Here is a 22170-nt window from a genome sequence, read left to right as displayed (position 1 = left end):
CCCCCCAGCACAGCATCACAGAATTGCTTATGCTGGAAGACTCCTGTAAGATCATCAAGCCCAGCCATTAACCCAGTGCTTCCAGGCCACCACCAAATCATGGCCCTCAGCACCACATCTCCAGGGCTTTGGAACTCCTCCAGGGGTGGGGGGGACTCCACCACTGCCCTGGGCCAAGGCTTGACAACCCTTTTGGGGATGAAATTGTTCCTTGTGTCCAACTTAAACCTCCCCTGGTGCAACTCCAGGGTGTGTCCACTTGTGCTGCAGCACCTCAGAGGTGCTGGTTTTATCAGTGGCACCTTGCAAGGCTCTGCTAGAGAGCCTGGAGAAAACCTTCGTGGGTTGGAGCAGTGCTTGACTTGATCAGGTCAGGGACACTGACATCATTTGTAAGCAGAGTGAAAAAAACAAAGCAAAATTCTGGGAGATCAGCTTCAGCTGTGGTTGTAGGAGATTTGGCTTCTTCCCACACAAATAAATAAAGGAAAAGCTGAGAGCCCTGGGGCTGTTGAGCCTGCAGAAGAGCAGCTCCAGAGGGGATGTGAGCAATGCGCAGCAAGAGCTAAAGGACCTGTGGGGAGCAAGAGGCTGGGGCCAGACTCTGCTCAGTGGTGCCCAGGGACAGCACAAGGGGCAGAGGGCACAAACTGGAGCCCAGGAGGTTCCTTCTGAACAGGAGGAGAAATGTGTTTGGTGAGAAATGTGTGAGTCTGCTGGAGCCCTGCTCAAGCTGCACAGATTGGCAGTGGAGTCTCCTTCTCTGGAGAGATTCCAAAGCCTCTTGGCCTTTGTGCTCCTGGGCAAGCTGTTATGGGTGCCCTGCTTTAACAGGGGGTTGGACTGGGTGAGCTGGGTAATTCTATCTCTTCTCTTCTCTTCTCTTCTCTTCTCTTCTCTTCTCTTCTCTTCTCTTCTCTTCTCTTCTCTTCTCTTCTCTTCTCTTCTCTTCTCTTCTCTTCTCTTCTCTTCTCTTCTCTTCTCTTCTCTTCTCTTCTCTTCTCTTCTCTTCTCTTCTTTCTGTTCCGTTCCATTCCATTCCATTCCATTCCATTCCATTCCATTCCATTCCATTCCATTCCATTCCATTCCATTCCATTCCTCTCCAGAGGTCCCTCCCAACCCCACCATGCTGGGACTCTGGAATAAATCTCCAAGTCAGGGAAAGGACTGCAGGATGTTGACCCAAAAGGCAGCGTTTGTGGTGAGGGTGAGGGAGGGACAGGGCTTCTCCTTTCCTTTTTTCTTTTTCCATGATAATTTGAAATGTTGATAAAAGGGAAGGACTTAAGTTTTCCACCCTCTTCACCAAGCTCCCTGCTGGGGCTCAGCTTTCTGGGTTGGAGCTCCCTGGTGGTGCTGGGGCCGGGGCGAGAACAGGCAGTACGGTTGTGGTTACCGAGCGAGCCCTGAGCGCGCTGTTTTGCAGCTCACAAGGCAATCGAGTCCTGCTTTGGAAAACGATGGCCACAGAAACCCAACCCAAGGCCAGCCCCTGAAGGACAGAGCATGGCAGGCGTTGGGCTGTGCTCCTGGAGTTTTCTAGGGGGAAGTTCTGGCCCCTTTGGAGCTGAGGGTGGGTTTACAGTGAGGTTATTTTGGGAGCAGCATGTGAGCCGCGCCTGCCAGCTTCGCGGAGACACCGGCAGGGCTCTCCTCACTGCCAGCACCTTATCCTGGTGGCATGTTGGCAGCTCAGCCCTGGTTTGATTTTCAAGACAGCTGCAGGGTGATGGCTGTAAGACTTTAAAGGGGTCCAGCCACACTTGGATTTTTGCAGGGGCTGCAAAGTGCACCAGGATGGATCGTGGGTGGGGGTGGTGGTTGGCATCATTCCATTTGTAGGAGGGCTTGGGGTGGCCATGGCTGCAGTGCCAAGAACAACTCAACAGCTTTTGGACAGAGTAGGGAGAGTGATGTTTGCATCGTGGAGCTGTGTGAACTCAGGGTATGTCTGGGAAAACCTTTACCATTTTCTGCCCAGGACACTGAAGCTCTTTTGTTTTAAGTCTCTTTTACAAGTTGAACACCAGCCAGCACTGTGCCCTCGTGGCCCAGCAGGCAAATGGCCTCTTGGGGTGCATGAAGAAGAGTGTGGCAAGCAGGCTGAAGGAGGCCCTCCTCCTCCTCTACTCTACCCTATTCAGGCCACATCTGTAGTCTTGGGTCCAGTTCTGAGCTCCCCAGTTCAAGAGAGACAAGGAGCTACTGGAGAGAGTCCAGTGGAGGCTGGGAAGCTGCTGAGGGGCTTGGAGCAGCTCTGGGAGGAGCAAAGGCTGAGAGCCCTGGGGCTGAGAGCCTGCAGAAGAGCAGCCCCAGAGGGCAGCTGAGCAATGCTCAGCAAGAGCTGAAGGGAGCCTGGGGGGCAAGAGGCTGGGGCCAGGCTCTGCTGAGTGGTGCCCAGGGACAGCACAAGGGGCAGAGGGCACAAATTGAACCCCAGGAGGTTCCACCTGAACAGGAGGAGGAAGTTGTTTGTTGTAAGGGTGCTGGAGCCCTGTCCCAGGCTGCCCAGAGAGGTTGTGGAGTCTCCTGGTGTGGAGAGCTTTCACCTGGGCATTGTGCTCCTGGGCAAGCTGCTGTGGGTGCCCTGCTGCAGCAGGGGGGTTGGACTGGATGATTTCCAGAGGTCCCTTTCAAGCCTGCCACGCTGGGATTCTGTTATTCTGCGTTGCTGGGCTGCAAACCTCTGCCAGGCTGGATCTCAGAGCAAGAAAAACAGTGGAAGGTTGTGGTGGCTGCTGGTGGAGGTACTTTGCCAGAGTATTCTGTTTCTTGGGGAGCCTTGTGTGTGAGCAAGAGCTTCAGCTTCCACATCTAAAATGGATTCCTCCACTTCTAGGAGGTGTTTGCTCCACAGACCCCTTTCTGTTGCATCCTGAGACCCATCAGGCTCATCTCACCGTGGCCAGCCTCACATCTCACGTGGTCCCATTGGCTGCTAGCATGACTGACACATCCGTCAGCAAACGAAGGCAGTTGCACAACTGAGCCCCAGATTAGCTCAGCAAAGGCTGGGGTTGTTTTTTAGGCTCGGGCTGGGGGGAGGGGGGATGAAAGTCTGCGAAGAAACCAGCTTGAGTTTTCAGGAGGAGGTTTCTGCAGCACACAAAGAACCCACAAAAATCCTCCGCTGGCAGCTCCGGCTGGAGCTGTTCAGCCCCAGAAGAATTGTTTGGGCAGGAGCTGAGTGATCTAATGTGGAGGGGAAGGGCTCTTTAAGTCAATTTGACATGAAATATGCCATTTTGATAGAAAAATAGCTTAATTTGAAAGACATTTAGAGGGGAAAAAATAATAAATGAATAAAGAAAGAGAAGGAAACTCTGCCAGGGGTTGTAAGGCAAAACATTTGGCTTGGGAGATGGAAGACAAAGGGAAAGGCTTTCCTGTCAGAATGGTAAGTGTAATAACAGTAGTAATGATAATAATGGCAATGATAAAGATAATAATAATACTTTAAATAATAATAATAATAATAAACAAGTGCCCTCCCCCCCCCCCCCACTTCATTTTTTTCCTTCATATTTTATCCACTAATTAATTACAGAAACATTTCTCTTTCCCTGGCCACCTCCCAGCAGTTCACATCTCCCAACTCTGTTACCTGTTGATTGATTTTCTTTGCCCTTTTGAGACCTCCCCTCTGAAGATGATCCTGTCCCAGGTGCCTTGACACGATGCTGTGCCACAAATACTTGTGCAGTGGTGGAATCCACCTGACCCCATGCATGCTGGTTGAGACATGGAGCTTTTTCCTTCATAGGATAGGATAGGATAGGATAGGATAGAATAGAATAGAATAGAATAGAATAGAATAGAATAGAATAGAATAGAATAGAATAGAATAGAATAGAATTAACCAGGTTGGAAGAGACCTCAGAGATCATCCAGTCCAACCTATCACCCAGCACCATCTGATCAACTCAACCATGGCACCAAGTGCCTCAGCCAGGCTCTTCCTAACACTTCCAGGGATGGTGACTCCACCACCTCCCTGGGCAGCACATCCCAATGGCCAATTTCTCTTTCTATGAGGAACTTCTTCCTAACATCCAGCCTAAACCTCCCCTGGTGCAGCTTGAGACTGTGTCCTCTTGTTCTGTCACAGTTGCCTGGGAGAAGAGACCAACCCCCTCCTGGCTACAACCTCCCTTCAGGGAGTTGGAGAGAGCAATGAGGTCTCCCCTGAGCCTCCTCTTCTCCAGGCTAAGCAACCCCAGCTCCCTCAACCTCTCCTCCCAGGGCTGTGCTCCAGACCCCTCCCCAGCTTTGTTGCCCCTCTCTGGACACCTTCCAGCATCTCAACATCTTTCCTAAGCTGAGGAGCCCAGAACTGGACACAGGACTCAAGGTGTAGCCTAACCAGTGCTGCATCCGCTTGCCAAGAGGCTTGAGGGCCTGAAGCCCCCAGGAAGTGTTGCAATGTGGTCCACAAGCTCTACCTTTGGGCTCATCTCCATCAAAGCCCCAACCTGTGAGCTATTGTCTGCTTCAAGCAGACAGCACAGCCAGCCTCTGACCTCTCCTGCACCCCAGGCTTCCCTCCAGGCTTTAGCAGAGGGCATTTTTTTCAGGTTTTATAATTTCTTCCGTGGCTGTGAACATCTGAACAAACATCTGCTGGTGGGGCTGGTGGAGGGGGAAGCTGCAGGGAAGGCAAGAAGCCAGCAGTCAGTAAATGGCTGGAGAATCCAAACCCATGTTGCTACAGGGAGAACAGTCAGTCTGCAAAGTGGTTTATATTTCTGGTGCTGGCTGGTGCCAGAAGCCATCTCAGTTGTGTGTCACTCTCCTGTTGAGGCTCTGGAATTTCCCTTTGGACCCTGGAAAGCTGTGGCAACACATTCCCCATCCAAGAAAGGGAGTTATCAATTTATAGTCTACTGCTAGAGGTGGAAAAGCAGAGAGATTGAAAAGCACTTTGCTCCTCCAGCCCCAGAAGGTATTTGCAGGAAAGCAAGAAGCAAGGGGATGTGAACCCTTGCCAGAGGACTGCCATGAGGCTCTGAAGCTCAGGCTGACGCTGTAGAGCACCAGCACCCAAGAGGAGACTGCTTTGAGTGGCCTTGTGCTTGGACAAGCTTCCTGCAAAGTGCAAGGCTGATCCTGAGCCCTGTAGAGAAACTCTCCACAGAAACTGATGGAAGAAGGGGTGATGGTGATGATGGGTGTTAATAAGTTGAAAAAGGCCTTAGTGGAAAACCCCACATGCTTGTGAAATACAAATGTAACCTCAGTACAGTGATACTGATCTTGATGGCCTCTTTCCAGCTGCTGCATTTATGGCTTCTAAACAGATCTCAAAAGAGCACAATAAAAAATCAAACTTTCCTTCTCCTTCTCCTTCTCCTTCTCCTTCTCCTTCTCCTTCTCCTTCTCCTTCTCCTTCTCCTTCTCCTTCTCCTTCTCCTTCTCCTTCTCCTTCTCCTTCTCCTTCTCCTTCTCCTTCTCCTTCTCCTTCTCCTTCTCCTTCTCCTTCTCCTTCTCCTTCTCCTTCTCCTTCTCCTTCTCCTTCTCCTTCTCCTTCTCCTTCTCCTTCTCCTTCTCCTTCTCCTTCTCCTTCCTTCTCCTTCTCCTTCTCCTTCTCCTTCTCCTTCTCCTTCTCCTTCTCCTTCTCCTTCTCCTTCTCCTTCTCCTTCTCCTTCTCCTTCTCCTTCTCCTTCTCCTTCTCCTTCTCCTTCTCCTTCTCCTTCTCCTTCTCCTTCTCCTTCTCCTTCTCCTTCCCCTCCCCATTCCCCTCCCCCTCCTCCTCCTCTGCCCCCTGAAAACTCTTGGAGGTAAGAAGTGGTTCCTAATGTCCAACCTCAACCTCTTCTGGCACATGTAGCACAGTCCACACATCAGGGTAGGAGACAGGTGGAAAGAGATTGACCTTCAGCATCCTTCACAGGGATTTGTACAAATTACCCCCACCCTGAGCCTTGGTGCTCTGGGTGCTTGGCCCTCACAGGAATGTCCTTGACACAAAACCTCACTTGCCACCAGGAGAAACTCCAGAAGGAACTCAATCCTTCTGAAGTGTCTGTGTACTGCACACACAATTCCCAAGGGAAGTCACCTCAGCCTATTTCCAAGGGACTATGTGGCAGTAGGTGCAGGGAGGGGATTCTGCCCCTTTGCTGAGGTCCCCCCTGCAGTGCTGGGGCAGCTCTGGAGTCCTCAGCACAGGCAGGGACCTGTTGGAGCAGGGCCAGAGGAGGCCACAGCAGTGCTGGCAGGGCTGGAAGCCCTCTGCTTGTGTGTTCGTTACAGCAGAGCAGCAGAAGCAGAAATGCTCTGGGGCAGGGACTGTGCTGTCCTCATGGACAGCTCCACCTTTACTCTTGCTACAAGCAGAGAGCTTTACCTTGGGAGCTCCACAAGGGAAGGGAGAACAACACCCCAGGTCCCTTCGGTCTAAACACTGTCCAGGGTTTGTTCCTTCCATCCTCACTGGTGGCTTGTGGCTGGGTGAATGGTGAGTCACCTTTCCCTCCATCTCCGTGGTGGCCTGTGCTGAGAGAGGAGAAAATAGCCTCAGCCACCACCCACACATCTCTGCAGCTCTCCTGAGAGGAAGCAGTGCCTGGGTGGTAAAGCTGTCTGCCACCCCCTTGCCAACCATCACACATGGTCCCTCAGCTCTGGGTGCTGTTTTGACAGGGGCCATGATTAAGGATGAGGCACACTCAGCCCTTCAGCTCAAACCTTCCCTTTGATCCAGCTGTGGGAATTTGAAGTCACCACTTCCCCCTGGGCTGCAGGCTCTCAGAGTAGCAGCTCATGTAGCAGCTCATGCTCTCTGGGTGGGAATCACCAGATCAGCCAAGGGCACCTAGGTCTGTGCCAGTCACCCCCACTCCTTTGATCACCATTGTAGAACTGATTGGTCCACTCGGTGAAAAGGAGAGCATTGCTCATCTTCTTCCCATGTCTAGATCTAAACCCAGCCAAGTGTTCACTTCTGCCTGTGTAAAGCCAATGTGGGGGCTTGAGGTGGAGGCCCCATCCTTGGAGACATTCAAGATCAAACTTGATGGGGCCCTGAGCAAGCTGATCTAGTCGATGTCCCTGCTCACTTCAGGGAGGTTGGACAAGATGGCCTTCAGGGGTCCCTTCCAACCCAAAGCATTCTGTGCTTCTGTGTGATCTTGATGTCTACATCTAGATGGGGCTCAAATGAACTGTGGCACATTGGTTGGACTTGATGATCTTAGAGGTCTTTTCCAACCCAAACAATTCTATTATCCTGTGAATTCTTCCCCATCCATCACAGTGACTTAGAGAGGAGCTGCCAGCAGCTCTGGCTTGATTTCACCCAGAAGGGCTATCAGTGCCTGAGGAAACTTAGTGTGCAATTAGCTTCAATCACATTATCCAAGCTTGATTTAATTAGGGGCACAGGGTGTAAAGCTGCTGCTGACAGTGCACCTGGACAAAAGTGTTCCCCACTGGGTGCTTGGCTCTAATTAAACTGAAGTACATGGATTTGGAAGAGGACCCAAGCTGGATGATTATAGTCCTCATGACAAAGATGTGTTTGGCCCCTTCCATGTGTTAGAGAAGGGAGGAACATCATTTTTCTTCTGAGAGGTCCTTACTCACATTCTTTAGGTGCTTCCTTTCCTGGCTGCCATGGAGTAAACTCTTACTCATTGGATTTCACTCCAGGTAAATCATAGCTGAGAATGGCCAACACAAAGTGGGAATGGAATGGAATGGAATGGAATGGAATGGAATAGAATAGAATAGAATAGAATAGAATAGAATAGAATTAACCAGGTTGGAAGATACCTTTGAAACCATCCAGTCCAACCTATCACCCAGCACCATCTAATCAACTAAACCATGGCACCAAGTGCCTCAGCCAGGCTCTTCCTAAACACCTCCAGTGATGGGGACTCCACCACCTCCCTGGGCAGCACATCCCAATGGCCAGTCTCTCTTGCTGGGAAGAACTTCTTCCTAACATCCAGCCTAAACCTCTCCTGGCACAGCTTGAGACTGTGTCCTCTTGTTCTGATGCTGCTTGCCTGGGAGAAGAGACCAACCCCCACCTGGCTACATCCTCCCTTCAGGTAGTTGTAGAGAGCAAGAAGGTCTCCCCTGAGCCTCCTCTTCTGCAGGCTAAGCAACCCCAGCTCCCTCAGCCTCTCCTCACAGGGCTGTGCTCCAGACCCCTCCCCAGCTTTGTTGCCCTTCTCTGGACACCTTTCAGCATCTCAACCTCTTTCCAAAACTGAGGGGCCCAGAACTGGACACAGATCTCTTGGATGAGGTACTTCAGGTAAGGTTTGAACAGGGCAGACCTGGAAGTAGTTTCCTGATTGTCAGCAGCTGCAGGAGTAGTGTTGAGCCCTAACTTCCAAATTCACCAGTGGATTGGTGGTGCTTTCTGCTCTCAAGTCAGAAGGAGAAGGAAGATATCTCCAGAGGATACCTGGAAATGCCTCTCATGGACCTCACAACCCCCCAGAGCCATAATACAGAGATTAACTCAGTGCTCTTCTTATTTACTTCATTTTTTCCCCCTCCTGATCTGACCTGACTTTTATTCTTTGTCTCTTCCAGGTTGAATTCACTCCTGATCAGATTGAAGGTGAGGAAGAGGTTTCTTTTCTGTACACAGTAAACCTCCTCACTGGGAGGTGCTGGGAAGTGCTGGGGTGAACGTGGGTGAGGTGCTGGATCACAGAATCATAGGATCATTTGGGCTGGACAAGATCATTGAGTCCTGCTATGGATGGAACACCACCAAAGTGCAATGGTCAAGTTCCAGGCATAGTGACTCCAGCACCTCCCTGGGCAGCCTGTTTTAATCCCTGACCACTCTTGCAGGAAAGAAATTTTTCCTCATGTCCAACCTAAACCTCCTCTGGCACAACATGAGGACATTTCCTCTTCTCCTGTGACTTGGTACCTGGGAGAAGAGCTGAGCTCCCACCTGGCTCCAGCATCCTTTCAGGGAGCTGCAGAGAGCCAGAAGGTCTCCTCTCAGCCTCCTCTTCTCCAGGCTCAACACCCCCAGCTCCCTCAGCTGCTCCTCCCCAGCCCTGTTCTCCTGACCCTTCTCCAGCTTTGTTTCCCTTCCCTGGACCTGCTCCAGCTTCTCAATGTCCTTCTTGGAGTGAGGGATCCAAAACTGACCCCAGGACTCAAGGTCTGGCCTCAACAGTACCCAGTCCCAGGGGACAGTCCCTGCCCTGCTCCTGCTGGCCACAGTATTCCTGGCACAGGCCAGGATGCTATTTGCTCCCCAGTTCAAGAGAGATAAGGAAGTACTGGAGAGAGACTAGTGGGGGCTATGAAGTTATCTTCTTGAGAAGGCTCTTTAAGTAATGGCTTTGCTCCTTCTCCATCCCTCTTCCAAATCCTCTGCTGAGTTGGTCAGGAGAAAAGGGTGGAAAAATCATGCACCATGTAGATTAGGTACTGAGTCCTTTAAAGAAAATTGCAGCTTCTCTGCCAAGGAGGCAAAACCAGCACACAGAAAAACCCCAAACCAAAAAGCCCCCAAGAAACCAACACACTCCCCTCAAACCCTGGGCTCAAATATGTGCTAACTGCAAACCATCGATCCCCTGAGGAGGGAAAAACCAACCCAACCTGTTGTCTTGGTCAACTTTTCTCTGTATTCAATCAGCATTTAAGGTGTTACAGTTTGGGGACAGCCCTCCAGAACCCAGCAAATAATGGTCATGGTGGCAGGTTGGTTGTTGCTGTTCCCTTTCCCTTCCTTCAAAGCCAAACATCATTCATTGCTGAAACCTTTTGTCCCAGCCCCAAGAAACTGATGCTGAAACCTCATGCAAGAAAGTCCTGGGAACCCAACCACTGCAGCTGTCCCTTTTGGGGGTTTTTTAATCCTCAGCTACCAGCCTGCTTTTGGCTTCCCAGGGATAATTGATAGTTGGAGTAGAACATCTGGTAGAGTTTTGCTTTGGTCTTTAACCACTTGGCAGAACTTGGTAGAGCCTGTGTGGGGTGATAGCAGAAAATGGGTTAACTACATGAAAAAGGGGGGAAAAAAGAGAGAAATATAAATTATAGAGCATCCAATCAGGCTGATTCAGAGAGGAGAGAAGGACAGGGAAGGATTTGCTGAGCCCTAACCAAATGTGGTGATGTTGTAGCCCCAGACTTCCACCATCACCTTGGGATTTTCAAGCCCCCCACACACACCTTGAAGGGTTTAGCTTCTATTTTCTAACAGCAGGTCAAAAGTAACCTATGATCTGAGACAACTGCTCAGTTGTGGGAACCTGCCCCTTTTCCACCCCCAGAAACCTGGGTGATGGATGAGAAACAGGTAAGGCAGCATCTAGGTGATCCTGCTTTGGTAGGAGGGTTGGACCGAATGATCTCAAGAGGGCCTTTCCAACCCCTGTCATCCTATCTCTCCATGACCAGACAATGGCAGAGTTGTGGAGGCTGGAATAGACCTCTGAGATCATCAGGTGCTGCCCAGGGAGGTGGTGGAGTCACCAGCCCTGGAGGTGTTTAGGAAGAGACTGGATGAGGCACTTGGTGCCGTGATTTAGTTGATGAGATGGTGCTGGGTGAGAGGTTGGACTGGATGATCTCAAAGGTCTTTTCCAACCTGATTAATTCTATTCTATTCTATTCCATTCCATTCCATTCCATTCCATTCCATTCCATTCCATTCCATTCCATTCCATTCCACTCTATGACCTGACACCACCACATCCACCAGACCTTGTCACTCACATCCAATCTTTCCTTAAACACCTCCAGGGACAGTGACTCCTCTCCTGGGCAGCCCATTCCCTTTCCATGAAGAAGTGCTTCCTAAGACCCAACCTAAACCTCCCCTCTCAAGGTCCTTCCCAGCTCTGTCTTCTAGAATACTCTGAACTCCTTCATTTTCCTAAGGAAAAAGGCTTTGCTGGTCCAGGCTTCCTCCCCTGCAGGAATCCATGATTATGTTAGACCCCCAAATTGTTACTTCCAGCAGGAGAAGGAATGCTCTGTGGGTGAAGCCATGTGTAACACACCCATCCTCATGTGTCCTCCTGCCACAGCTACCAGAGAAATTGCCTGCTTGTGGCAATGTGTATTTATGAAACTGGATTTCTGGCTTCTTCCAGTCCCCCCCTTAAATTGCTGGAAGGAGAAGAACACAAGCCATTCAAGATGAGAAGGTAAGTAGCAATTAGGCACATGAAAATACACACTGCTGCTGCCAGGGCTCTAATGGCTAGCAGGAGGACAAAGGAGACCAGAGCCATGCTGGTTTCATTGCTTTGATGGAAACTTGTGTTGAGCCAGCAAATGTAGATGAGAACATTATAAAGAAGTTGCTTCTGTGTACTGACAAACTGGGCTGCCCAAAGCCACAGAGAGGCAGTTGCATCTGATTTTAAATGAAATCAAATAAAAAGAGAGAGAGAGAGGGGGGAAAAAAGGAGTTTTCAGTTACTATGATGAATTGTGAAGCTTCAGGAGGTGGTATGAAGGATGCTCAAGCAATTGGCCTTGGGAAGGAGGTAAGGTGGATGGGTAGCTGAGGGAGGTAGGGGTATTTCTGATCCATCTCAGCTGTTCAGACCCCCAGGAAATCAAAAAGCTGGGAGTGGGACCCTGGCCACCCTCCCCTGTCACTGAGGAGCCCATGAAAAGCCACTATTGCCCTCTGGTGGAGTGAGGGCTGGCCGTGGGACTTGGGCTCCCACCAGAAACAGAGGAGGCAAAGAGCCAGGGGAAAGAGGAAGAAAGAGCAAAGAGGAGAATGCCAAGAAGAAAACAAGGGCAGTGTTAATCAGTTCGAGATGAAAACATGGATCATTATTTGAAGTGTTGGATGAGGAAGGAAGGTATGAGTGGAATGCTAGAATGGAGAAGGGAGGGAGAAAGGAGGAGAAGCAAAACCAGCAGTGCTGAAAAAAGGAAGGACAGAGGCAAATAAGTGAAGGAGAAGAAAGGAACAAGAAGGAGGGAGGGGATAATGAGGCCAGAAGAAAAGAGAAGATGTTCTGAAGGATGTAGTGGAGGGGAGCTGATTGTCTTGCAAGAGGAAGAGCTCTGCATGGGCACACAGGGGAAAGCAGACAGATGTGAAACAACTGGAATGGGTGATTGCATCTCCACACATGAGATCTGACCTGGCCTCTTTAGCTCATGGCATATCCAACCTGACTTCTCCAAGTGGAATTTAGCTGGGTGCCATTAAAGAAAGGAAAAGCAGAGGATGCCTCCAGATCTTCCCCTTGACCCCATTAAATGCAGCAATCCACTGACTATTGATGGGGACTGTTGAGCCTGGAGAAGAGCAGCCCCAGAGGGGAGCTGAGCAATGCTCAGCAAGAGCTAAAGGGAACATGGTGGTCAGGAGGCTGGGGCCAGACTCTTTTCAGTAGTGCCCAGGGACAGCACAAGGGGCAGAGGGCACAAACTGGAACCCAGGAGGTTCCACCTGAACAGGAGGAGGAAGTTGTTTGGTGAGAGGGTGCTGGAGGCCTGTCCCAGGCTGCCCAGAGAGGTTGTGGAGTCTCCTTCTCTGGCCATTGTGCTCCTGGGCAAGCTGCTGTGGGTGTTGGACTGGTGTTGGTCCCTCCCAGCCCTCACCACCACGTTGGGATTCTGAGCATGACATCAATTTCCTTTCATCTTCTTGTCTTCCAGAATTTAAGGAAGCATTCTCCCTCTTCGACAGGACTCCTAAATCTGAGATGAAAATCACATATGCCCAATGTGGGGATGTCTTGAGAGCCCTGGGGCAAAATCCAACCCAGGCTGAGGTCATGAAGCTGCTCGGCAGACCCAAACCAGAAGGTTGGTGTGGTCCTGTGGGTTCCTTTTGGGAAAGGTCACTCCAGGAACTGTTTGTGAAGCAGCTGAGGTCTCCATGTTTCCAATGGAAAAGATGAATTGTGGAAGAGCAAAGGATGTGGAAGAGCCTCTGCAGAACAGGAGTAGAAAAGTGAATGTGGGGGTTGGGGTTGGGGGGGGGAGGAAAGTGATCTTGCAGTCAATAGAATTGCCTCAAATTTAGGAGAATGAATGAATTTAATGGCCCTGTGCATCAATGTGCTTCACAGTGACAAGCTCTGGCCTTTGAAAATTGCTTTGCTGACAGGTCTTCACATGTGATAACTGAACAAACAGAGGTTTTGAAGGCATCCAAGGAAACAAAGGGACAGGCTGATTGCAAGGACACAGCTTGCTGCACAGAAGTCCCTGCTAGGAGCTCTGTGACGATGGGAGTAATCTCACCCTGCAGCACTCAGCACCTCTGTGAGGAGGGAAGGCTGAGGGGCCTGGGGCTGTGGAGAAAAGCAGCCTGAGAGGAGATCTTCTCAGTGCTCAGCAAGAGCTAAAGGGACCACGGGGGGCAAGAGGCTGGTGTCAGTGGCGCCCAGTCACAGGACAAGGGGCAGTGGGCACAGACTGGAACCCAGGAGGTTCCATCTGAATATGAAGAGAAACTTCTTTGGTGTGAGAGTACTGGAGCCCCTATCTATCTATCTATCTATCTATCTATCTATCTATCTATCTATCTATCTATCTATCTATGTCTCTCCTTCTTTCTCTCTCTCAATCTGTCCCTTTCTCCCTCCTTCCCTCCCTCCCTCCTTCCTTTCCTCTCTATTTACCTAACTACCCACCTATTTTACCTACCTACCTATTTTACCTACCTACTTTACCTACCTGCCTACCTACCTACCTATTTTACCTCCCTACCTCCCTCCCTCCCTCTGTACCTATTTTACCTCTCTACCTACTTTACCTGCCTCCCTCCCTGCCTATTTTCCTACCAAATCCTTGTATTTCTCTCACTGTTAGAGCTCTTTCCCCTCTGTCCATTCTTCCATCTGTACTTGTGGTAGCTCCATGCTCTTCGCTCCCCTTGAGCTGGCATTTGCTGCCACAAACTCATCTACCCTTATCACCGACCCGTGATGAACAGCCCGAGGTGAGTCCTCAGCTCTCCCCAAACATTCATTTCCCTCCTTGTCTTGGCAGAAATGGCCTCCAAGATGATTGACTTTGAGACCTTCCTGCCCATGCTCCAGCACATTGCCAAGACAAAAGACACAGGCACCTACGAGGACTTCGTGGAGGGTCTGCGTGTGTTCGACAAGGAGGGCAACGGCACCGTGATGGGCGCTGAGCTCCGCCACGTTCTGGCTACGCTGGGTAAGGCAGAGCTCTCCTCAAGCACTCTCATCACAGAATCGTAGAATCAATAAGGTTGCAAAAGACCTCAAACATCATCAAGTCCAACCTGTCACCCAACACCTCATGACCACTAAACCATGGCACCAAGTGTGTCATCCAAGCTCTGCCACATCCAATCCCCTCGTGAACACCTCCAGGGATGGTGACTCCACCACCTCCCTGGGCAGCACATTCCAAGGGCCAATCTCTCTTTCCATGAAGAACTTCTTCCTCACCTCCAGCCCAAACCTCCCCTGGCACAGCTTGAGACTGTATCCTCTTGTTCTGGTGCTGGTTACCTGGTTACAACCTCCCTTCAGGTAGCTGTAGAGAGCAATGAGGTCTCCCCTGAGCCTCCTCTTCTGCAGGCTAAGCAACCCCAGCTCCCTCAGCCTCTCCTCCCAGGGCTGTGCTCCAGACCCCTCCCCAGCTTTGTTGCCCTTCTCTGGACACCTTCAAGTCTCTCAATGTCCTGGGTTTAGCCCAGAACTGGACACAGGACTCAAGGTGTGGCCTGAGCAGTGCTGAGCACAGGGCACAATGACTTCCCTGCTCCTGCTGGCCACATTGTTCCTGATGCAGGCCAGGATGCCCTTGGCCTTCTTGGCCGCCTGGGCACACTGCTGGCTCATGTTCAGCTGGTCATCACTGAGGTCTTCTTCATACAGCTTCTGCCTGTTTGGGTAACCTTCATGGAGAAAATGATTGGGCAAGACTTCAGCCCAATGACCTCTTTATTAATGGCCTCTTTTAAAAGTAATGGCTTATTAATTACTTCTTTAATAATGCCTTCAATAACAGCTGGAGCACAAGTCCTGCCAGGAGAGGTTGAGGGTTGCTTAGCCTGGAGCAAAGGAGGCTCAGGGAAGACCTCCACTCTCAATGCAACTTATTTTGTTTTGTTTTGTTTTGCTTTGTTTTAATTTAATTTAATTTAATTTATTTTTATTTTATTTTATTTTATTTTATTTTATTTTTTAATCTTCTTTCATTTTATTTTATTTTACTTTATTTTACTTTATTTTATCTTCTTTCATTTTTATTTTGTTTTATTTTATTTTATTTCATTTCATTTTTATTTGATTTTAATTTACTTTTCTTTTCTTTATTTTAATTTTTATTTAATTTTTATTTAATTTTGATTTGATTTGATTTCATTTGATTTCATTTTATTTCTTTTTAAATTTTATTTTTCACTTATTTTTATTTTAATTTTATTTCATTTAAATTTAATTTTCTTTTCTTTGATTTTTATTTCTTTTTCATTTTATTTGTTTGAAATGATTTTCTATCATTTTATTTATTTTTGTTTTATTTTTCCTTTCTTTTACTGCAGAGAAGGCCTCCCCCTCTTCTCTTTCACTCAGTGCTGTGTTCTTTGCTTCCTGAAGGGCTCAAGTACTGAACCAACATTTTGCTTTCCACCCAGGTGAGAGGCTGACTGAAGAGGAGGTTGATAAGCTGATGGCTGGTCAGGAGGATGCCAATGGCTGTATCAACTATGAAGGTAGGTCTGAGCAGTCTGGGCAGGGTGCTTGAAGGTTTTGTTGTAATGACCCTGAGAAAAAGGAAATCTGTGGAAGATCTGAAGCAGGATTTGTCCTTCTCCAAGTTTTAGACCAGTTAAGATCCTGTTAGCCTTAGCATCCCCTTTGGAGTCCTGAGAATCACAGAGGTGTTTGGGTTAGAAGAGAAACACTTTGTGACTTGAGTTCACTGGAGATGAACAGTCACAGTAGCAGACTGGGTGACCTTCTGTGGATGCTGGAGGTTCACTCCAAAGACATCTCCAATGCCCCTTAGAATCATAGAACTGTTGAGGTGGGAAGAGACCTTTGAGAGCATCAAGTTCAACCACTCACCTACAGCTCGTAATCCTACCACTACCCCTAAACCATGTCCCAGGATCACAGGTCCCAGGATGTCAGGGGTTGGAAGGGACCTCTAAAGATCATTGAGTCCAAGCCCCCTGCCAGAGCAGGAGCATAGAACCCAGCACAGGTCTCACAGGAACACATCCAAACAGGGCTGGAAAGGCTCCAGAGAAGGAGACACCACAACCTCTCTGGGCAGCCTGCTCCAGGGCTCTGTGACCCTCACAGAGAAGAAGTTCCTCCTGATGTTGAGGTGGAACCTCCTGTGCTGCAGTTTCCATTCATTGCCTCTTGTCCTATCCCAGGGTGCAGCTGAGCAGAGCCTGTGCCCTCCCTCCTGCTCCCCAGCCCTCAGCTATTGATAGACATTGATCAAATCCCTTCTCAGTCTTCTCCTCTCCAGACTGAACAGCCCCAGGGCTCTCAGCCTCTCCTCCCCAGGCAGTGCTGCAGTCCCTTCAGCGCCCTCATAACCCTCCCTTGGACTCTCTCCAGCAGATCCCTGTCCCTCTTGAGCTGAGGAGCCAGCACTGGATGCAGTATTCCAGGTGTGGCCTCACCAGGGCAGAGTAGATGGGGAGGAGAACCTCCCTCACCTTGGCTTAGCACAAATGTGCTGAAGTGTTGAAAGCCTGGAGAGATGAGGCTCCAGAGTTTCTCATGGCTTTGGAGAGCCAGTTCAGAACGGCAGCTGGGGCAAGCTATGGCCTGACTGAGTTGCTTGTTCATTCCCACTGGCTACAGAGAGTGTTGTGATCTCAAGCACTTCCAGAGCAGTTAGCTCCTGGTATCTCCAACCTTCTCTAAAAAGTGATGTGGGCTTCATTGCATCAGAGGAGGCAAGAAGAGTGGATTTAAATAACAACCAAGCTGAGGCACCCAGGACCTTACTGAGTTCACTGACATTGACAAATGATCCTTCTTTTCTCTTCTTTCCAGCTTTTGTGAAGCACATCATGGCTAACTGAACACCAGGTGAGCCTCTTCTCTCCTTGCATGTCCTGTTCTTTTGAGTTTGGTGCCTGAGAGAGGCTTAAAGAATGATTAATTAGACAGAGATCATGCTGCACAGAGAACTAGGACAAGAATGAGCAAAATCTTCTCTTCATCCTCATGACAACCTCATGAGCTTCAACAAGAGCAAGGGCAAGGTCCTGCAGCTGGGTTGGGGCAATCCCAGGCACTGATACAGGCTGGGCAGGGACTGGCTGGAGAGCAGCCCTGAAGATAAGGACCTGGGGGTGCTGCTGGAGGAGAAGCCCAACAGAAGCCAGCAGTGAGCACTTGCAGCCCAGAAAGCCAAGCAGAGCCTGGGCTGCAGCAAGAGAAGCAGAGCCAGCAGGTCAAGAGAGGTGATTCCCCCCCTCTGCTCCACTCTGCTGGAGCTCTGTGTCCAGTTCTGGAGCCTCTGTTTCAGGAAGGATCTGGAGGTGCTGGAAGGTGCTCAGTGAAGGGCCATGAGGATGAGCAGAGGGCTGGAGCTGCTCTGCTGTGAGGACAGACTGAGGGAGTAGGGGCTGTTCAGTCTGGAGAAGAGAAGGCTCCAATTGTGGTCTTCCAGGATCTGCAGGGGGCTCCAAGAAATCTGGGGAGGGACTTTTGAGGGTGTCAGGGAGGGATAGGACTGGGAGGGATGGAGCAAAACTAGAAGTGGGGAGATTGAGATTGGATGTTAGGAAGAAGTTGTTCCCCATGAGGGTGGTGAGAGCCTGGCACAGGTTGCCCAGGGAGGTGGTGGAAGCCTCCTGCCTGGAGGTGTTTGCAGCCAGGCTGGAGGTGGCTGTGAGCAACCTGCTGTGGTGTGAGGTGTTCCTGGCCATGGCAGGGGGGGTTGGAACTGGCTGAGCCTTGAGGTCCCTTCCAACCCTGACAATTCTCTGATTCTATGATCCTATCAAGTGCCCAGGAAAATGAAGTTGTTTCTGGTCATCAGCTGCCTGGTCACTCAGGACAGCTTTATTTTAAGTCCAGCAGTATACCCTAAAAGCATTTGATTTCCCAAGAACAAGTGCCCATTCCTTTAGCCTTGCCTGGAAACATCAGAGGATGCATATTTCTCATGCCCACCTACAAGTCCCTGCTCCTAGACTTCTGCTAACAAGTCAAGGAGGTAGAATTGAGCTGACTGGTGAAAAAAATGGGCCAAAAAAATAAAGAGCAAGAAAAATAAGGTAAGAAGGAGCGATGTATATTTATGTTGCTGAGCCTATACAAGGAGGATCAGTATTTGCCTTCCATAAATCTGCCTCCCAGCCTCTCCTGACAAATGGCTTGGTTTTTCCAGTAAAGAGACGTGGGCTTTGTCCAGCAGATCCTCTGGCTTTATGCAGCAGTGTTCTCCAAACCACAGCGCCGTTAAGGGTATCTCTGTCTCGCCATCGCAAATGAGCCGAGCTTTATTTCCAGCACTTCCTGGTCCTTGCTTATTTTTGTATTCCTGGAAAAGGTGCCCACTGTTTCCAGCTGCTGTTCACCATTATTGATCTCTGCTGGGCTCTTGGGACAGGTCTGACCCGGGGTGAGGCTTTAACCAACTCCGTCCATCCTGCAAAGGGTCTGCTGAGGCGGTGGCTTCGCTCAGAGTTGGGCTGGGCTTTGTTTGTTGCCTTTTGGGTTGGAGTTATTTTGGTTTCCTTCTTTTTTTAGTTCTGCTTAGCTTTATTTTTTTATTTTTTTTTTAATCCTGGTTTTATTTTGCTTTTGAAGCTGACATTATCCCAGCCCTCCAAGACCTCTCTGTTGTGTGGTGACTTCTGATCGTGTTCACTAGCTCACCAGTTAAGTAGGAGTCATAGGCAGGTTGGGGAGACTTTTGGTCCAAGGCATAACTGGACAGAATGGACACTGGTTAAAAATGAGGACTGGGCTTCTTTCCTTACTCTGCTCCAGTTTCCTTCCTTGCAGCCAATTATCTTCTCTGAAAACACACACAAACACATGCACACACACATGCACACACACAGACACACAAACACATACACACACACACACACACACTCAGCTTTCCAACACTGACTTCCAGGCTTTGATTCCAAAGGTCTGGACTAGCCCACAGCCATAGTGGCTAATCAGAGAATCATAGAATCAGCCAGGTTGGAAGAGACCACCGAGATCATCCAGTCCAACCTATCAGCCAGCCCTATCCAATCAACCAGACCATGGCACCGAGTGCCTCATCCAGGCTTTGCTTGAAGATCTCCAGGGATGGGGACTCCACCACCTCCCTGGGCAGCACATCCCAATGGCCAATCTCTCTTGCTGGGAAGAATTTCTTCCTCACCTCCAGCCTAAACCTCCCTTGGCACAGCTTGAGACTGTGTCCTCTTGTTCTGGTGCTGGTTGCCTGGGAGAAGAGACCAACCCCCACCTGGCTACAACTCCCCTTCAGGTAGATGTAGAGAGCAAGAAGGTCTCCCCTGAGCCTCCTCTTCTGCAGGCTAAGCAACCCCAGCTCCCTCAGCCTCTCCTCCCAGGGCTGTGCTCCAGGCCCCTCACCAGTTTCATTGCCTGTCAATGGAGTCACCATTGTGGAGGTGTTTTGGAAGAGCCTGGCTGAGGCCCTTGGTGCCATGGTTTAGATGGTGTTGGGTGATAGGTTGGACTGGATGATCTTGAAGGTCTTTTCCATCCTGGTTAATTCTGAGTTCTGTGTAAGTGCAGTGGACTACATGAGCCCTCTGTGAAGGCAACACAGCTCTCCCCCTGCCGTGTGCCTGAACGTGTGATGAGCAGAGTCAACTGTACCACAGAATCATAGAATGGTCTGGGTTGGAAGGGACCTCTGGAGATATCTAATCCACTCACCCCACCCCTGCTAAAGCAGGGCACCCAGAGCATCATGCCCAGCATCACAAGGGCCAGGTGGGGTTGGAATCTTTTCAGAGGAGGCTCCACAAGCTTTCTGGGTAGCCAGGGCCAGGGCTCCAGCACCCTCAAAGTGAAGTTTTCTGGACTCTTCTTCTGGAAACAGTCCTTACCTTGGCTTCATGTCTGACTTGGCCATATTTGCTCTCCAGATCACTGCTTCCCATGTTTTGGTCCATCATTTCCATGCTGTGGGGTTGAGGTTGGCTAAGGACAATCTGTGTGAAGGTTCTCTGCTGCCAGTTGGCATCTCCATAGTGCACAGACACTCAGCTGCAGGTCTCACTGCCAGTAAGCCAAACACTGATGCCTGAGGATGCCTGAGGTTCATTCTTGGTGAACATTGTTTCTTTCTTCCTCTAATGCTCCAAAACAACTTTCTTTTTAGGACAAGATAGATGCCCAGAACCCCAGATGCTGGCCTTGGATTCTGATGTCATGGAATGCCTCCTCATTTGCCAGCCCAGAGCTACAAAATGTTCTGTCCCTCAAGTTATTCCAATAAATGTTATGTTCTTTGTTGTGTCTTCTTTCTTCATGGGAAGAGGGTGACCTCTGGGGAGATTCAGTGCACTCAGGAAATGGAAGGAGCTGGCATCTGAGCTATGAATACCTGAGCATTGCCTTTTCTTAGTTATTTTATTTTTCCTGATGCAAAATACAAACAGCAGTTCAAAAACCACCCCATATATGTGAGAGGAGAGGGGAAAGGAGCTATTATTTTCATGACTAAATCAATCAAAAATGTGTTTGCTATTTAGTCATATCCTTTCTTTCCCCTCTTCCTTCAAAACAACTGGACCTTTCTCTTGGGGTTTATTGCATTTGCAGGGGGAAAATTTGCAGGCTGTGAGAGAGAGAAGAAACTTAAGCAGTTTAGTAAAGCTACTAAAAGTGGAAGGCTCTGTAAGCAGCAAGAGACACAACTTAGCTCAGAGATTCATGGAAGGGCAACAAAGGTGGTGAAGGGTCTGGGGAACAAGGCTTGTGAGGAGCAGCTGAGGGAGCTGGGGTTGTTTAGCCTGGAGAAGAGGAGGCTGAGGGCAGATCTCATTGCTCTCTACAGCTCCCTGAGAGGAGGCTGGAGTGAGGTGGGAGCTGGTCTCTTCTCCCTGCTATCAGGTGAGAGAACGAGAGGAAAAGGCCTGAAATTGTGGCAGAGGCTGGATATTAGGAACAATTCCTTTACTAACAGAGTGGTGAGACGCTGGGACAGGCTGCCTGGGGAGGTGGTGGAGTCCCCATCCCTGGAGGTGTTCAAGAAAGGTGTGGACACGGCACCCGGGGGTATGGTTTGATGGCCATGGTGGTGCTGGGTTGACAGCTGGACTTGATGATCTTAGAGGTCTTCTCCACCTGAAAAGACTCTGTGAAAAGCTGTGTGGGGGAGAAGGTTGGAACTGTGCCTCTTGGGTTCTGTGTCTCAGGGTATGCTGCAGTCTGTTTCCATGAGGGTGAGAGTTGACTCACAGGCAAACCGGAATAAATAAGTGATATCTGCCCCTTCCCTTCCTCCTCTTGCTTACCCCTAACCCTAAAGGAAAGCAAAACAAAGCAAGCACCCCACAACCTTCTGTCTAGAGAATGTTTCCTTTAAAAGAATTAATAAATTAAACAAATACAAAAAGTGTGTGCAGGAGGCCTGCCAAGGAAGATCTTTTTATAGCAGTAGCATCTGGCTCTTGGGGGAGCCTCCCCAGGGACTTTTGTTGGTGACTTTACATCTGCTGTGGTTAAGCTGCTAATGGACTGCCTGTCTGAGCTGCTGCCTGAGCTCTGCTGACTTCTTCCTACCAGGCTTTTTGGTTATTTGAGGAGCTGGAGCCTGTTGACTCCTGGCCAGGATGACATCGTCACGTTCCAGCAGGGACTTGCATTGCAACACCCAACCCTGCAAAAAAAGACACAAGGGGCTTTGGATGGAGCAAAGATATTGGTTGGCATTTCGTTGCCTTCTCCTTCAACCCACCCAAGCCTGGATTAGAGCAATGGGTGAAGCCTGGGGTTTATTTTTTGTTAGAGCCAGAAGCCAAAAGGAAAGGGATTGATACTGAAATAGTGTCAGGAGGGAGGGGACAGGCTCTGCTCAGCTGCCCCTGGGATAGGACAAGGGGCAATGGATATAAACTCCAGCACAGGAGGTTCCACCTCAACAGGAGGAGGAACTTCTTCACTGTAAGGGTCACAGAGCCCTGGAACAGGCTGCCCAGAGAGATTGTAGAGTCTCCTTCTCTGGAGAATTTCAAGCCCCATCTGGATGTGTTCCTGTGTG

General features: G+C 49.7%; 1 protein-coding gene across 1 annotated transcript; it reads left to right on the top strand.

The window, feature by feature from the left end:
- The first annotated feature begins 5285 nt into the window (after nucleotides 1-5285).
- MYL3 (myosin light chain 3) lies at nucleotides 5286-20365 on the top strand. Its single transcript, XM_054171307.1, has 8 exons — nucleotides 5286-5383; nucleotides 6792-6831; nucleotides 8554-8581; nucleotides 12625-12774; nucleotides 13966-14139; nucleotides 15590-15667; nucleotides 16974-17009; nucleotides 20287-20365. The coding sequence occupies exons 1-7, from the start codon at nucleotides 5286-5288 to the stop codon at nucleotides 17000-17002; spliced, it is 597 nt and encodes a 198-aa protein (XP_054027282.1). The 3' UTR covers nucleotides 17003-17009; nucleotides 20287-20365.
- The last annotated feature ends 1805 nt before the right edge of the window (nucleotides 20366-22170 follow it).

Source organism: Dryobates pubescens, chromosome 21 (assembly GCF_014839835.1).
Source record: "Dryobates pubescens isolate bDryPub1 chromosome 21, bDryPub1.pri, whole genome shotgun sequence".
Classification (NCBI taxonomy): Eukaryota; Metazoa; Chordata; class Aves; order Piciformes; family Picidae; genus Dryobates; species Dryobates pubescens.
The sequence above is the reverse complement of the archived record's forward strand: the minus strand, read 5'-3'. Positions and strand labels throughout refer to the sequence as shown.